This window comes from Callionymus lyra, chromosome 6 (assembly GCF_982586985.1).
Source record: "Callionymus lyra chromosome 6, fCalLyr1.hap1.1, whole genome shotgun sequence".
NCBI lineage: Eukaryota > Metazoa > Chordata > Actinopteri > Syngnathiformes > Callionymidae > Callionymus > Callionymus lyra.
In genome coordinates this window covers 6,866,257-6,883,468 of record NC_141823.1, presented here as the reverse complement: position 1 = coordinate 6,883,468, position 17,212 = coordinate 6,866,257, and the positions used below count along the sequence as shown (strand labels likewise).

The 17,212-nt window shown below is 38.4% G+C and overlaps 2 protein-coding genes across 2 annotated transcripts in view; both read left to right on the top strand.

Moving 5' to 3' along the window:
- Positions 1-13,827, top strand: part of LOC148076270 (RNA polymerase II elongation factor ELL2-like) — a 43,918-nt gene extending 30,091 nt beyond the window's left edge. The window contains exons 5-12 of the mRNA XM_087793308.1: positions 925-1,184; positions 2,084-2,208; positions 3,526-3,631; positions 3,692-4,076; positions 5,118-5,163; positions 6,042-6,213; positions 12,352-12,396; positions 12,467-13,827. Coding sequence (XP_087649434.1) covers positions 925-1,184; positions 2,084-2,208; positions 3,526-3,631; positions 3,692-4,076; positions 5,118-5,163; positions 6,042-6,213; positions 12,352-12,396; positions 12,467-12,571 — 1,244 coding nt within the window. The 3' untranslated portion in view covers positions 12,572-13,827. The remainder of the gene's footprint in view (positions 1-924; positions 1,185-2,083; positions 2,209-3,525; positions 3,632-3,691; positions 4,077-5,117; positions 5,164-6,041; positions 6,214-12,351; positions 12,397-12,466) is intronic.
- A 642-nt stretch (positions 13,828-14,469) lies between these two features.
- Positions 14,470-17,212, top strand: part of wdr93 (WD repeat domain 93) — a 15,654-nt gene continuing 12,911 nt past the window's right edge. The window contains exons 1-3 of the mRNA XM_087793304.1: positions 14,470-14,594; positions 14,874-14,970; positions 16,434-16,635. Of these exons, the coding sequence (XP_087649430.1) occupies positions 14,881-14,970; positions 16,434-16,635 (292 nt within the window). The 5' untranslated portion in view covers positions 14,470-14,594; positions 14,874-14,880. The remainder of the gene's footprint in view (positions 14,595-14,873; positions 14,971-16,433; positions 16,636-17,212) is intronic.

The following is a 17,212-nucleotide window of genomic DNA, read 5'->3' as shown; positions in this document are numbered from 1 at the left end:
CAATGTCGCACAACTGTCGTCGGAGCCAATGAGCGACCTCCTCAAACACACACCCTCGTTTTCACACTGATGCATACTTTACTACACAACACCTGGGTGTTAGCGACCCCTGGTCAAAGTGTGGCCCTCAGGTGTGACCAGGGGTCGCCGTCGAACCTCGTTTTAATAGGACTTGTTTTACTTTAATTTGTCCTTTATTCAAGTTTTCTTTTTGATCAATAAGATACATCGACATATTATTGTTTCTTATTTAACTTTTCCTTTGCATTCAAGTTGAAACTTTAACTTTAAAAAATATTTGTAAACGTGGAGAACGGTAAGAAGGTTGCTGGTTCGCTTCCAGGTCGGGAGAGAGTGATTTTTCTGTGTGTAGTTTGTATCTTCTCCCCTGCATTGCGTGGGTTTACTCCGGACACTCCGGTTTCTTCCCACAGACATGCAGAGGTTGATTGGGAACTTAGGGAAAATGATCCATAGGTATGAGTGTGTGTGTGTGTGTCTTTGTGTGTCTTTGTGTGTCTTTGTGTGTCTTTGTGTGTCCCATGACAGACTGGCCTCCTGTCCAGGGTGTCCCTCGCCTCTCGCCCCATGAAGCCGGGATAGACTCCAGTCTCCCCGCGACCCCCATAAAGGGGACAAACTTGTCGCACAAAAAGATTTATGTCGGCAGATAATTTCCAGTTAATATTCCAGTGAACTCCAGCTTTTATGAAGTTTAACTCTTGTTCCGTTTGCGTCTCCGTTGGACTGAGAAGCTTCTGTCCACGTGCTCTGGTCGCTGGATCACAGGAGTTAGTGGATTGTTCCCAACATCTGCTGAAGATCTGAGCTCCATGTGTTTTTCTAATCTCAGCCCATTAACTCCGATCAGATTAGGGAGGAACAGGAAGTGAAAGTTTAACCTCAACATCTCCGTTCCTTCAGGTAAATGTGTGAAGTACCCCAAGAGGATCGCTCCTCCCTCGGACAAGACCGGCAGGCGGAGCGGCGGCGGCGGTGTCGGCGGTGTCGGTGGTGTCGGTGGTGGCGGTGGCACCGCGGTGCCGGTCCAGAAGCCCCTGAAGGAACGTATCATTCATCTGCTGGCGCTGAAGGCCTACAGGAAACCAGAGCTGCTGCTGTGGCTGGAGCGAGAGCGAGTCGACCCCAAGGATAGAGTTGAGCTCGGGGCCATCCTGGAGGAGGTACACTATAGTTCTGGTTCCTCTCGTGACGGGTCGGGTCCCGCAGGCAACACGGTGCACTTTGTTCAAGTTTAAGTACACAGTAAATACACACATTACACGGATATACACACGTCATGATGGACATTTAGTTGTTCTTCACACGTTTTAACTTTTATTTAAAGCATTTTTCTGTAGTTAAAAAATTAATTCTTATAATGAAATGTGAAAATATATTGTCTGTTCTTTAAATCTGACAAAATAACATAAAAATCACAAAATGTTTATATATTTGTAATTCATTGATTTAAAAACAATGATAAACTCAGATTTACATGTTACTGGTTAAAACAAACTAACATGAGCTGAAATGTTTTGTGTTGCTTTTTAAAACCAGGCTTGGATGAAAGTTTTTGTTATTAATGAATGAAATTGAACTTAAAATGTTGACACTTTTATTGAAATTTTTATTCTTTTCAAGGATTTTCTTTTTTTTTCAATAACTTAATTCAAAAATGTACACATTGGAAGCTAGTTTTTGTGTTGGTAAAATACTGCCAGCATTTGTATGTTCATTTTAAAAGTTGATGAATCAAACCATTTTGAATTGATTAAATAAATTTAAAAATATCAAACTCTAATGTAAAAAAACAACAAAAAAACACACATTTATTTTGAATTATTAGATTATTATCATTTTTTTGTTAAATTCAATTCTGGTACTGATTTACTTCCAAATCTGTCCTCCTGAAATTATTTTTGTAATATAAGACAGTTTTACATATGTGGACTTTTTTTCCACCTAAACTACTCATAGGTTTCCATAACTTTTTAATCAGCTGCAGTTTCTGCACTGCAGTGCATGCTGGGTAACTGGAAACCGCCTTTCACTTACCGACGTTAACCGTGTCGTCCTCCAGGTGGCGAGAGTGAGCCCCAAAGACAGCAGCTACGTGTTGAGAGACGACTTTTACAAACATGTCCGACGAGACTGGCCGAGTTACAGTGAAGAAGAGAAGCAGCTGCTCAGTCGTCTGCTGGCCCGGTGAGTACTGAACACATACTTCATATAGTGACACTGTAGTAACGAGTATATATGTGTAGTATTGTCCAGTACTTGACTCTGGTGTTGTGATACTGTAGTAACGAGTATATATGTGTAGTATTGTCCAGTACTTGACTCTGGTGTTGTGATACTGTAGTAACGAGTATATATGTGTAGTATTGTCCAGTACTTGACTCTGGTGTTGTGATACTGCAGTAACAAGTATATATGTGTAGTATTGTCGAGTACTTGACTCTGGTGTTGTGATACTGTAGTAACAAGTATATATGTGTAGTATTGTCCAGTACTTGACTCTGGTGTTGTGATACTGTAGTAACAAGTATATATGTGTAGTATTGTCCAGTACTTGACTCTGGTGTTGTGAAAGTGTAGTAACATGTATATATGTGTAGTATTGTCCAGTACTTGACCCTGGTGTTGTGAAAGTGTAGTAACAAGTATATATTTGTAGTATTGTCCAGTACTTGACTCTGGTGTTGTGATACTGTAGTAACAAGTATATATGTGTAGTATTGTCGAGTACTTGACTCTGGTGTTGTGATACTGTAGTAACAAGTATATATGTGTAGTATTGTCGAGTACTTGACTCTGGTGTTGTGATACTGTAGTAACAAGTATATATTTGTAGTATTGTCCAGTACTTGATTCTGGTGTTGTAGTATTTACAGACCACATGACTCTTGACGAAGTCGTAACTGCTTTCATTTGTTTTCAAACCAAAATATGTCCAAACATCAGCTTTTAAAACTGCTGGAGTCACTGTATCCTCTCGTCCTCAGTTATCACTGTATCCTCTCGTCCTCAGTTGTAACTGCTTTCATTTGTTTTGAACCAAAATATGTCCAAATATCAGCTTTAAAAGCTGCTGGAGTCACTGTATCTTCTCGTCCTCAGACATCACCGACTCAGATTTAGTATTTTCACTTTTTTGTTTGATTTTGTGGTTTCATTTTTATATTTGTTAACCAGACTTTTTAATATTTTATTATGGAAATTGTCACATGACCAGCATTTCTCGTTCTACCTGAGTGCTGTGTCAGCCGGATCAGGAAAGGCATCATGGGAGTTTAATGTTTTTTTGGCACCATAAGTAAAGCGGTGATGAGTGACTCCCAGTATTTGTGCTTCTAGCTTATATTGATACAACGGTAGTAATATATGTAAACATGTCTTAAGGTGAACTGGGATGAGGAACTCACTGGTGCTCGTGTCACGAACCCATGACTTAAGTCTTCAAGAGCTTCTGAACGACTTCCTCGTCACCTTGAGACTTATTTCTTTGTGTTTGTTCTTCAGTAAATTGAATCCACACGTCCAGAACCCGTCAAGAGTCCCTCCATCATCCGGGTCCACATCAACCAGGTCCACAGAAGACCCAGCCTCGTCCAAGAATGTCGCAGTGGTAAGTGTCACAAGATCGCACCCGGGTCAGGTCGCTGTGATTGACGCGTGTCTCCGTCAGAAACGTCCCGTTCCCTCGGACCCCCTGGAGACCCCGGCGGTGAAGAGACAACGATTCATGGATCAAACCTCCAAACCCTCGTCCCACGAACTCTCCAGAGGACAGAACCTCCTTCGAAGGACTTTGAACACGAAGACGGAGTTTCAGAGGACGAGCAGTCAGACGCTCGCCGCGTCCACGGGCGCCGACAGCCCCGGAGAGAAGCCCTCGCCGCAGACCGCCGCCAAGGAGGAGAACCTCAAGACGACGACGCCGGGGTCTCCTCGTGAAGACGCCGGCGTCCAGCAGAGGAAGAAGTCGCAGAAGCACCGAGAGAAGGAGCGCGAGAGGTTGAAAGACCACGCCTGGAGTCCAGACCTCAAGACCCACCTGGACAAGTTTGATGGTAAGATCCTCAACACTGTCTCCAGCAGTTCCTGAAGGTCTAGTCCAGGGTCTGAAACCCATGATTCACTTTGAAGAAAGAAAAAATCATAATGTGAATAAATTGACTAATTTAATTTAGATTTTCAATAAGTAGTTAATGGTTTATGCGTTTTAACTAGTTCCTCCTCTGACATTTAAATTAAACAATTTTGCATTTTATTATTTTTGTCAAATATTTCTCTGAAAAAGGACAATTTAGGAGGTTTTCACAAAGACATATACTGTATTTTATCGTGTATAGTCAGAATGTAAAATTGACGAATGTTTTTTTTCTCTTCAATATAGTGTTTTTGTTATGTTTACATATAATAGATTATATTTATAAATATATTTTAGAATTATTTGAATCAAACTATGTGTAAAAGAATCAAAAAATATACACTAAATATTTTTTTGTCCTCCAAGAAAAGGAATAACAATATTTTTTATTAGGATAAATGAATATAACATTTAAATATACACATTTTTAAATTCTATTATTCGATAAAAACAAATTTGACCTTTAAATGATGCTTTAAAAACAACATTACACTAAAAAAATAATTCAAAACATTTGAAACATTAAACTATATTAAATGTCAGTATTCTGATGTCACTTCCACAGGGAATCGAACCAAGAACCTTCAAACAAAGCTATGGATATTTGACGACACTTTAACTGAAAATAGTATTAAAACAACACATTTTCTCACACATCTGTCTTCTTCCTTACATTAATCAATAAAAACCTAGACTAAAATAAGACTAACAAGACTGAGAACTAGTCGCTGGTTAAACGCCGGCGTCGTGGTGTTTGTCTGCAGCATCAGGTCTGTGTTTGCTCCCGGACTCTCCTGAGTCCTGGTCCACAGCTCGGCAGCAGGTCCCGGGCGTCCGCGGGTCTCTGGACGCTCACGGGGGCCACGAGCTTGTTTGCACCGAGGCAGGCAGCGACTTGCTCAGAGGCACTTCAGCAGAGAAACAACTAGTCACAGGTTAACACTGTGTTTGTTCCCTTCAGGCGCCGACATCACCTTCGACGTGGAGAAGAAGCCGGATTATGTTCTGTGAGTCTCGTCGGACGCCGTAACATTATGACCAGTGTTTTTGGGAGCGTGTACTTGTACTGAAGGTCAAGAATAATTTAATTACATGTAACCATAGCAACAGGCCCACATGCTGTTAACCCCCAGACTAAACTAACACTATACCATCCATTAAAAACAACTACGTTAAGTTTTAAAGATGAAAAACGAATGAGGATGTGCTTCCATCTAGTGGTCAAACGCAGCACTACATGTATTTGAGCCGCTGCTAATGTGATTTTAAAATACGGGAAAGAAAAATGTTAAAAATGATCAGAATCAGACACTTCTTTATTGGCAAAATATATTAACAATACACACGATGTTTTTATCCCGCTTAGTGGTATTTGTGAACATATAACAATAGAAATATAATATAATAATATTCATAATATACATTATTTCATGATTTTGTACATTTTCTTATTTTATTTGATTTATAGTTTTATTAACTATGCAAACATTTTAGTAAAATATGATATAAAATAAGAGTAAAATATGAAGGATATGATAGGATATTTATTTTTTAAATATTGTAATTGTACTTTATAAAAAAATGCATTTTATTTAGTTGTTGTCAACCTTTCATTATTTTCAGAAGTTTAATTAAATATTAAATTTTCTTCAGAATTATTTTGGTGTTCATTGAATAATAGTAATAATTATAATAGTGATCATTATTATTACTATTATTATAACATTAAATAATCATACAATGAAAAACTAGCTCAGATTTGGGATTATTTAATTAACACGTCACATGTTTTATTGTATTGTATTTCTGTCAAAGGCTTCTGTCATCGACCGCTTTATTTGAAGGTGTTTCTGTTGGTCTCATCGATCAAACGTGTCGTCCTCAGTAAGTACGAGGCCATCACGAGCCTGGACCAGCGCCGCAGGTACCAGGAGGACTTCTGCTCCGAGTACGACGAGTACAAGGACCTGCACACCAGGATCGCCACCATCACGCACATGTTCGTGCAGCTGGGGTCCAAGATCAAGAGCCTGAGTCCAGGATCTAAAGAGCACAAGGTCTGTTGACGACCTTCAAACGTCTGCCACGAGTGTTTGTGACTCTTGTTTGTGACTCTTGTGTTTCTGACTCTTGTGTTTGTGACTCTTGTGTTTGTGACTCTTGTTTGTGACTCTTGTGTTTCTGACTCTTGTGTTTGTGACTCTTGTGTTTGTGACTCTTGTTTGTGACTCTTGTGTTTCTGACTCTTGTGTTTGTGACTCTTGTGTTTGTGACTCTTGTGTTTGTGACTTTTGTGTTTGTGACTCTTGTGTTTTTGACTCTTGTGTTTCTCTCTTGTGTTTCTGACTCTTGTGTTTCTCTCTTGTGTTTCTGACTCTTGTGTTTCTGACTCTTGTGTTTCTGACTCTTGTTTATGACTCTTGTGTTTCTGACTCTTGTGTTTCTGACTCTTGTTTATGACTCTTGTGTTTCTGACTCTTGTGTTTGTGACTCTTGTGTTTGTGACTCTTGTGTTTGTGACTTTTGTGTTTGTGACTCTTGTGTTTTTGACTCTTGTGTTTCTCTCTTGTGTTTCTGACTCTTGTGTTTCTGACTCTTGTGTTTCTGACTCTTGTGTTTCTGACTCTTGTTTATGACTCTTGTGTTTCTGACTCTTGTTTATGACTCTTGTGTTTATGACTCTTGTGTTTGTGACTCTTGTGTTTATGACTCTTGTGTTTGTGACTCTTGTGTTTGTGACTCTTGTGTTTGTGACTTTTGTGTTTGTGACTCTTGTGTTTGTGACTCTTGTGTTTATGACTCTTGTGTTTCTGACTCTTGTGTTTGCGACTCTTGTGTTTCTGACTCTTGTGTTTGTGACTCTTGTGTTTGTGACTCTTGTTTGTGACTCTTGTGTTTGTGACTCTTGTTTGTGACTCTTGTGTTTGTGACTCTTGTGTTTGTGACTCTTGTGTTTGTGACTCTTGTTTGTGACTCTTGTGTTTGTGACTCTTGTGTTTCTGACTCTTGTTTCTGACTCTTGTTTCTGACTCTTGTTTCTGACTCTTGTGTTTCTGACTCTTGTGTTTCTGACTCTTGTGTTTCTGACTCTTGTGTTTCTGACTCTTGTGTTTGTGACTCTTGTTTGTGACTCTTGTGTTTATGACTCTTGTTTCTGACTCTTGTTTCTGACTCTTGTGTTTGTGACTCTTGTGTTTGTGACTCTTGTTTGTGACTCTTGTGTTTGTGACTCTTGTGTTTGTGACTCTTGTGTTTGTGACTCTTGTTTGTGACTCTTGTGTTTGTGACTCTTGTGTTTGTGACTCTTGTGTTTGTGACTCTTGTTTGTGACTCTTGTGTTTGTGACTCTTGTGTTTGTGACTCTTGTTTGTGACTCTTGTGTTTGTGACTCTTGTGTTTCTGACTCTTGTGTTTCTGACTCTTGTTTCTGACTCTTGTGTTTCTGACTCTTGTGTTTGTGACTCTTGTTTCTGACTCTTGTGTTTGTGACTCTTGTTTCTGACTCTTGTGTTTATGACTCTTGTGTTTGTGACTCTTGTTTCTGACTCTTGTGTTTGTGACTCTTGTGTTTGTGACTCTTGTTTGTGACTCTTGTGTTTGTGACTCTTGTGTTTGTGACTCTTGTTTGTGACTCTTGTGTTTGTGACTCTTGTGTTTCTGACTCTTGTGTTTGTGACTCTTGTTTCTGACTCTTGTGTTTGTGACTCTTGTGTTTGTGACTCTTGTTTCTGACTCTTGTGTTTGTGACTCTTGTTTCTGACTCTTGTGTTTATGACTCTTGTGTTTGTGACTCTTGTTTCTGACTCTTGTGTTTGTGACTCTTGTGTTTATGACTCTTGTTTCTGACTCTTGTTTGTGACTCTTGTGTTTGTGACTCTTGTGTTTCTGACTCTTGTTTCTGACTCTTGTGTTTCTGACTCTTGTGTTTATGACTCTTGTTTGTGACTCTTGTGTTTCTGACTCTTGTGTTTGTGACTCTTGTTTGTGACTCTTGTGTTTATGACTCTTGTGTTTGTGACTCTTGTTTCTGACTCTTGTGTTTCTGACTCTTGTGTTTGTGACTCTTGTTTCTGACTCTTGTGTTTATGACTCTTGTTTCTGACTCTTGTTTCTGACTCTTGTGTTTGTGACTCTTGTTTGTGACTCTTGTGTTTGTGACTCTTGTGTTTGTGACTCTTGTGTTTATGACTCTTGTGTTTCTGACTCTTGTGTTTGTGACTCTTGTTTGTGACTCTTGTGTTTGTGACTCTTGTGTTTGTGACTCTTGTGTTTGTGACTCTTGTTTGTGACTCTTGTGTTTGTGACTCTTGTGTTTCTGACTCTTGTTTCTGACTCTTGTTTCTGACTCTTGTTTCTGACTCTTGTGTTTCTGACTCTTGTGTTTGTGACTCTTGTGTTTCTGACTCTTGTGTTTCTGACTCTTGTGTTTGTGACTCTTGTTTGTGACTCTTGTGTTTATGACTCTTGTTTCTGACTCTTGTTTCTGACTCTTGTGTTTGTGACTCTTGTGTTTGTGACTCTTGTTTGTGACTCTTGTGTTTGTGACTCTTGTGTTTGTGACTCTTGTGTTTGTGACTCTTGTTTGTGACTCTTGTGTTTGTGACTCTTGTGTTTGTGACTCTTGTGTTTGTGACTCTTGTTTGTGACTCTTGTGTTTGTGACTCTTGTGTTTGTGACTCTTGTTTGTGACTCTTGTGTTTGTGACTCTTGTGTTTCTGACTCTTGTGTTTCTGACTCTTGTTTCTGACTCTTGTGTTTCTGACTCTTGTGTTTGTGACTCTTGTTTCTGACTCTTGTGTTTGTGACTCTTGTTTCTGACTCTTGTGTTTATGACTCTTGTGTTTGTGACTCTTGTTTCTGACTCTTGTGTTTGTGACTCTTGTGTTTATGACTCTTGTTTCTGACTCTTGTTTGTGACTCTTGTGTTTATGACTCTTGTTTCTGACTCTTGTTTGTGACTCTTGTGTTTGTGACTCTTGTGTTTCTGACTCTTGTTTCTGACTCTTGTGTTTCTGACTCTTGTGTTTATGACTCTTGTTTGTGACTCTTGTGTTTCTGACTCTTGTGTTTGTGACTCTTGTTTGTGACTCTTGTGTTTCTGACTCTTGTGTTTGTGACTCTTGTTTCTGACTCTTGTGTTTCTGACTCTTGTGTTTGTGACTCTTGTTTCTGACTCTTGTGTTTATGACTCTTGTTTCTGACTCTTGTTTCTGACTCTTGTGTTTGTGACTCTTGTGTTTGTGACTCTTGTTTGTGACTCTTGTGTTTGTGACTCTTGTGTTTATGACTCTTGTGTTTCTGACTCTTGTTTCTGACTCTTGTGTTTCTTGTTTCTGACTCTTGTGTTTCTTGTTTCTGACTCTTGTGTTTCTTGTTTTTGTGACTCTTGTTTGTGACTCTTGTATTTGTGACTCTTGTATTTGTGACTCTTGTATTTGTGACTCTTTTTTGTGACTCTTGTGTTTGTGACTTTTGTGTTTGTGACTCTTGTGTTTGTGACTTTTGTGTTTGTGACTCTTGTATTTCTGACTCTTGTGTTTGTGACTCTTGTTTGTGACTCTTGTGTTTGTGACTCTTGTGTTTGTGACTCTTGTGTTTGTGACTCTTGTTTGTGACTCTTGTGTTTGTGACTCTTGTGTTTGTGACTCTTGTTTGTGACTCTTGTGTTTGTGACTCTTGTGTTTCTGACTCTTGTGTTTCTGACTCTTGTTTCTGACTCTTGTGTTTCTGACTCTTGTGTTTGTGACTCTTGTTTCTGACTCTTGTGTTTGTGACTCTTGTGTTTCTGACTCTTGTGTTTCTGACTCTTGTTTCTGACTCTTGTGTTTCTGACTCTTGTGTTTGTGACTCTTGTTTCTGACTCTTGTGTTTGTGACTCTTGTTTCTGACTCTTGTGTTTATGACTCTTGTGTTTGTGACTCTTGTTTCTGACTCTTGTGTTTGTGACTCTTGTGTTTGTGACTCTTGTTTGTGACTCTTGTGTTTGTGACTCTTGTGTTTGTGACTCTTGTTTGTGACTCTTGTGTTTGTGACTCTTGTGTTTCTGACTCTTGTGTTTGTGACTCTTGTTTCTGACTCTTGTGTTTGTGACTCTTGTGTTTGTGACTCTTGTTTCTGACTCTTGTGTTTGTGACTCTTGTTTCTGACTCTTGTGTTTATGACTCTTGTGTTTGTGACTCTTGTTTCTGACTCTTGTGTTTGTGACTCTTGTGTTTATGACTCTTGTTTCTGACTCTTGTTTGTGACTCTTGTGTTTGTGACTCTTGTGTTTCTGACTCTTGTTTCTGACTCTTGTGTTTCTGACTCTTGTGTTTATGACTCTTGTTTGTGACTCTTGTGTTTCTGACTCTTGTGTTTGTGACTCTTGTTTGTGACTCTTGTGTTTATGACTCTTGTGTTTGTGACTCTTGTTTCTGACTCTTGTGTTTCTGACTCTTGTGTTTGTGACTCTTGTTTCTGACTCTTGTGTTTATGACTCTTGTTTCTGACTCTTGTTTCTGACTCTTGTGTTTGTGACTCTTGTTTGTGACTCTTGTGTTTGTGACTCTTGTGTTTGTGACTCTTGTGTTTATGACTCTTGTGTTTCTGACTCTTGTGTTTGTGACTCTTGTTTGTGACTCTTGTGTTTGTGACTCTTGTGTTTGTGACTCTTGTGTTTGTGACTCTTGTTTGTGACTCTTGTGTTTGTGACTCTTGTGTTTCTGACTCTTGTTTCTGACTCTTGTTTCTGACTCTTGTTTCTGACTCTTGTGTTTCTGACTCTTGTGTTTGTGACTCTTGTGTTTCTGACTCTTGTGTTTCTGACTCTTGTGTTTGTGACTCTTGTTTGTGACTCTTGTGTTTATGACTCTTGTTTCTGACTCTTGTTTCTGACTCTTGTGTTTGTGACTCTTGTGTTTGTGACTCTTGTTTGTGACTCTTGTGTTTGTGACTCTTGTGTTTGTGACTCTTGTGTTTGTGACTCTTGTTTGTGACTCTTGTGTTTGTGACTCTTGTGTTTGTGACTCTTGTGTTTGTGACTCTTGTTTGTGACTCTTGTGTTTGTGACTCTTGTGTTTGTGACTCTTGTTTGTGACTCTTGTGTTTGTGACTCTTGTGTTTCTGACTCTTGTGTTTCTGACTCTTGTTTCTGACTCTTGTGTTTCTGACTCTTGTGTTTGTGACTCTTGTTTCTGACTCTTGTGTTTGTGACTCTTGTTTCTGACTCTTGTGTTTATGACTCTTGTGTTTGTGACTCTTGTTTCTGACTCTTGTGTTTGTGACTCTTGTGTTTATGACTCTTGTTTCTGACTCTTGTTTGTGACTCTTGTGTTTATGACTCTTGTTTCTGACTCTTGTTTGTGACTCTTGTGTTTGTGACTCTTGTGTTTCTGACTCTTGTTTCTGACTCTTGTGTTTCTGACTCTTGTGTTTATGACTCTTGTTTGTGACTCTTGTGTTTCTGACTCTTGTGTTTGTGACTCTTGTTTGTGACTCTTGTGTTTCTGACTCTTGTGTTTGTGACTCTTGTTTCTGACTCTTGTGTTTCTGACTCTTGTGTTTGTGACTCTTGTTTCTGACTCTTGTGTTTATGACTCTTGTTTCTGACTCTTGTTTCTGACTCTTGTGTTTGTGACTCTTGTGTTTGTGACTCTTGTTTGTGACTCTTGTGTTTGTGACTCTTGTGTTTATGACTCTTGTGTTTCTGACTCTTGTTTCTGACTCTTGTGTTTCTTGTTTCTGACTCTTGTGTTTCTTGTTTCTGACTCTTGTGTTTCTTGTTTTTGTGACTCTTGTTTGTGACTCTTGTATTTGTGACTCTTGTATTTGTGACTCTTGTATTTGTGACTCTTTTTTGTGACTCTTGTGTTTGTGACTTTTGTGTTTGTGACTCTTGTGTTTGTGACTTTTGTGTTTGTGACTCTTGTATTTCTGACTCTTGTGTTTCTGACTCTTGTTTCTGACTCTTGTGTTTCTGACTCTTGTGTTTATGACTCTTGTGTTTCTGACTCTTGTGTTTATGACTCTTGTGTTTCTGACTCTTGTGTTTCTTGTTTTTGTGACTCTTGTGTTTCTGACTCTTGTATTTGTGACTCTTTTTTGTGACTCTTGTGTTTCTGACTCTTGTGTTTCTGACTCTTGTGTTTCTGACTCTTGTGTTTGTGACTCTTGTGTTTCTGACTCTTGTGTTTATGACTCTTGTGTTTCCTCCGCAGACCATGGAAGAGCAAATATTAGAAAAATACAACAAGTACAAAAAGGTGAGTCGACAAATAGGTCGAGCGATTCGTCGTGAAGAGATTTTAACTGAACTACTTCTTCCCTCCGCAGAAGTTCCCTGGTTACCGGGAAGAGAAGAAACGCTGTGAATATCTCCACGAGAAACTCTCTTTTATCAAACAGCTCATCTCGGACTATGACGCGTCCCAGCGTTGACCTTCAGGACGACCATGACCTCCGTCTGACCTTCACATGACCTTCACAGCAGCTGCTTCGTTTGGCTTTATCCGCCGCCACAGACGACCCTAAACAGTGTTAACTCTTCGTTTCCTCCGAGCGCTCCGGTTTCCTCCCGCAGTCCAGAAATGTAAGGAGGTCGTCCGTGGGTTTGTGATGCACCCCTGCCGCTCATCCTGTGTAGCTGGGACGACCTCCATTACCACGGCGATGGATCAAGGTCACCTGCAAATCTCCGACCTCAGCATCACAAACCTACTGAAAAAAAACAGCCTTTATTTATTTTTCACATGTCGTTTTAAGACAAACGTCACAAAATAATCCATAAAAATACCTTTTTTCAGTTTCTTTTCAAAGTCTTTAACTGTGTTTCTGTGTCACGTGTGTTTTATTTTGTCTCTTTAAATGAACTCGTCGCCCTTTTATATCAACATATTAAGTATTTCTTATTAAAACGCTTTTATTTATAAATGCAACGAATGGCTCATAGAACACATATTTATTAGAGAACATTGTTTACATGAAAGTATTTTATGAATCCAGAAATCAAACGATGAGTCGTTAAACAAGGAAAATAAGTTATATTTAAAGTTGTGATACAAGTTGAAACTTTGTTGATCATTATTACCTAATATTTTTAATTAATTAAAAACGTTTTTTTAGTTTGTTTAGAAAATATTTTCAACGTTCATTTATTAATTTATTCTTATTTATTATGTTGTTGATTCCAATTTGTTTAATTCTTTATTTCTTCTTCTGAACTTCTGATCTACACAATAAAGTTACTGTAGGTGACTCCAGTGCGACAGGTCGGACATTTGCTCGTGACTCTGGACTGTGGGCGCATGTTGATGACATCATCACTGACCGTGATCTTGGTTCGGGATCGAAAGTATTGATGTGACGATCAAATTGAGTTTAATTTGAAATGTGAGCTAATGATTCTAACGATCGATGATCAAAACACAAATGTTAATTTAAACACGTTTAAAAAATATATATTCGTTGAAAGAGAAGAAAAACGAGGGAGAAACGTTCACTTGTTGCCTAATCTATCGACTGACGAACAGGTGACGTCATGGCACCTTTTCTGTGGTCATAATGTTTCGGCTGTGGGGCTTCTATTTCCGGTTTCTTTAACAACTTGCTGTACGACTTTATTGTGAGCGGAGGTGACGAATGTAAACTTCTTTCTTACTGTGCGAAGATTCCAAAGAATAAAGATTTAAAATATTCACGTGTTTGTATTATTTACTGACAAAGTTCTTGATGTGAAAACTTTATTTACTTATTTTTAAATTACAAATACAATTAAACAAAAACCCGCTTAATATCGGTCATAGTTTTATTTAAGTAAAGTAAAAAAATAGGAGTTCTAAAGTTGAAATTTAAAATTTAACTTCGGTTTCTTTCATTAATTTTATCGTATTATCAAATATTAAAACACTTTATTTAGTGCTTCCGGTGCTTGTTTTGAGACGCTGTTGTCATGGCAACGCCACAGCAACACCTCTACGTCAGATCCAGCGTTAAAGGTACGTTCGTCCTGTTTTCTTTATAAATAAAACTTTTGAACCATCCGTTTATTTAAAAATAATTTAACAAACATTCCTTTGAAGGTTTTTACAATATATCGTGTTTCCTAAGGTGCGTTCGCGTAGCAGGAAGTTATTTCAACAAAGATACAGAAGGTTGTTTTTATAAACTCTAAAATCTTTGTTGCACCATCAGTGAATGAAAATTAAAGTCTTTGTTTGTTTTACCCCAACATTGTTTGACTCACACCGTCATAAAGACATTAAAAATAGTAAAAAAGAAAAAAAAAAAGCAAAGTATCCAAAGTACTTCCGGTTTCTCATGAACGCACCAAACTCAAACATCAGTGTCAAACTTACGCGTTTATTTCGTCTTAATGGTGGAATATTTATTTATACCGATATTATCGTTTTTTAATGATTACAAATATAGTGAAACTTGAATGTTTTGGTAGTTAAAACAGAAGGTGAGTTATTTAAACTTCAACTAAAATTGATAAGCTAGTTTAGCATCACATGCTAACCACAGCTTGTTGGCTTCCGCCATCTTGTCATTTTTCATAATATTTAACCAACTTTAGCTCCTAAATCACGCGCGACAATAAATGATTGTGTGTTATTTAACCTGTAAAAGCTGTAGATGTTCATCAAAGGTCATTCTTCTCTGGTAAAAGTCAGAGCAGCGTCATGTTGAGCAGCTGTCATGACGTCATGTTGAGCAGCTAACATGGCGTCTATGTTTGCAGGTCAAACATGGACAACAAGAAGCGAGGTCTGGGGTCAGGGGTCGCAGACAGAAGCAGACATCAAACCACCACCTATAACCTCACCCAGTCCAAACCGGTAACTGACCATAACTACGTCACTTGTATGACACTTCCTCTTATCCGTTTAATATATTTAATATTTCTATATATTTCATATATAATGTTTAAATGCTTGTTCAACCAACAATGGAGGTTGTTTTTTTGTTTTTTTTTTATCATCTGCTGTTTTTAAAAAAGCTCCTTGGCAGAGGTATGCACTGTCTCTGTGTTTCTAGTTAGTGTTGGTATATTTATGATAGTCGTTGAGGATCATAGTAGTAGTTGGTAGTGAAAGTAAGATTAGTTTCATGTTCAATTGTCTCTAGTCGTAAGAATGATGAGGATAATGGTGATGAAGAATTTAGATGAAGATGATGATGGAGACCAAGAACATGATGAAGATGAAGAACATGATGATGATGATGATGATGATAATGAAGAGGATGATGATGAGGAAGGTGATGAAGATGATGAGGAAGATGATGATGATGATGATGAGGAAGGTGATGAAGATGATGAGGAAGATGATGATGACGATAAAGTTGATGGTGATGTAGATGAGGAAGATGATGATGATGGTGATGAAGATGATGATGATGATGATGATGAAGATGATGATGATGAGGAAGATGATGAAGATGAAGATTACGATAAAGATGATGAACATGATGATGGTGATGAAGAATTTAGATAAAGTTGAAGATGATGATGGAGACTAAGAACATGATGATGAGGAAGATGATGATGGTGAAGATGAAGATGATGATGATGATGATGAAGAGGATGATGATGATGAGGAAGGTGATGAAGATGATGATGATGATGATGAAGATGATGATGATGACGATAAAGTTGATGGTGATGATGAGGAAGATGATGATGATGACGATAAAGATGATGATGGTGATGTAGATGAGGAAGATGATGATGATGATGGTGATGATGATGATGAAGATGAGGAGGATGGTGGTGATGACGATGACGATGATGAAGATGATGATGATGATGATGATGATGAAGATGATGCACATGTGTTCAATGTTGTGTATTAAGAGATATAAATCCTAACCGTCATGTATGAACTGAGATCTGAGAATGATGATGATGATGATGATGATGAAGATGAAGATGAGGAAGATGGTGGTGGTGATGATGATGATGACGATGATGATGAAGATGATGATGATGATGAAGATGATGCACATGTGTTCAAAGTTGTGTATAAACAGATATAAATCCTGAGCGTCATCATGTATGAACTGAGATCTGAGAATGATGATGATGATGATGAAGATGATGAAGATGATGCACATGTGTTCAAAGTTGTGTATAAACAGATATAAATCCTGAGCGTCATCATGTATGAACTGAGATCTGAGAATGATGATGATGATGAAGATGATGAAGATGATGTCCATGTGTTCAAAGTTGTGTATAAACAGATATAAATCCTGAGCGTCATCATGTATGAACTGAGCTCCATGAAACACGTGTGTGCAGCTGCCAGATAACACCAACTGTATGGCGTGTTCTGACGACGGAGGATTCCTGACTCTGGGTCACTCCAGCGGCATATCTGTGTGGTGTGTTCACTTCATGAGGGTCACGGCCGAGTGGCTGCAGGAGGACGTGGAGATGACGTCCATCCAGATGACCAACATGTCCGAGACCACATACATGATCGGCAGCGTGGATGACATGGGTACGTGTTCACCTACACCTCAGTTTTCTTTAGGGTTTATTTTATACTGATGTTACAAGAAAAAAACACATTAGGCTGTAGTGGTGTGTTTCGGCAAGAATCTGGTGATAACATACATATGATATATATATAAATACTGAAGTAACAAGTATATATGTGTAGTATTGTCCAGTACTTGACTCTGGTGTTGCAGTATTTACAGACCACATGACTCTTGATGAAGTCTTAACTGCTTTCATTTGTTTTCAAACCAAAATATGAACAAACATATGGAGTCGATGTATCCTCTCGTCCTCAGTCATCACCGAAATTTAATTATTCCTCTAGCTGTTGAGGACGTAATGACTGCTGCCATCTAGTGGCTGTTCATTTTTAAGTTTCAATTGTTATTTACAAATTAAATATTTGTATTTAAAAGACACTTCATTGAAACATACACAGTATATGAACTATGATGAAAAGTTTAATATGAGCCAAAAATAAATAAATAGAAGTCATAACTACTCTAATTTGTTTTCAAACCAAAATATGTCCAAACATCAGCTTTTAAAAGCTCCTGGAGTAACTGTATCCTCTC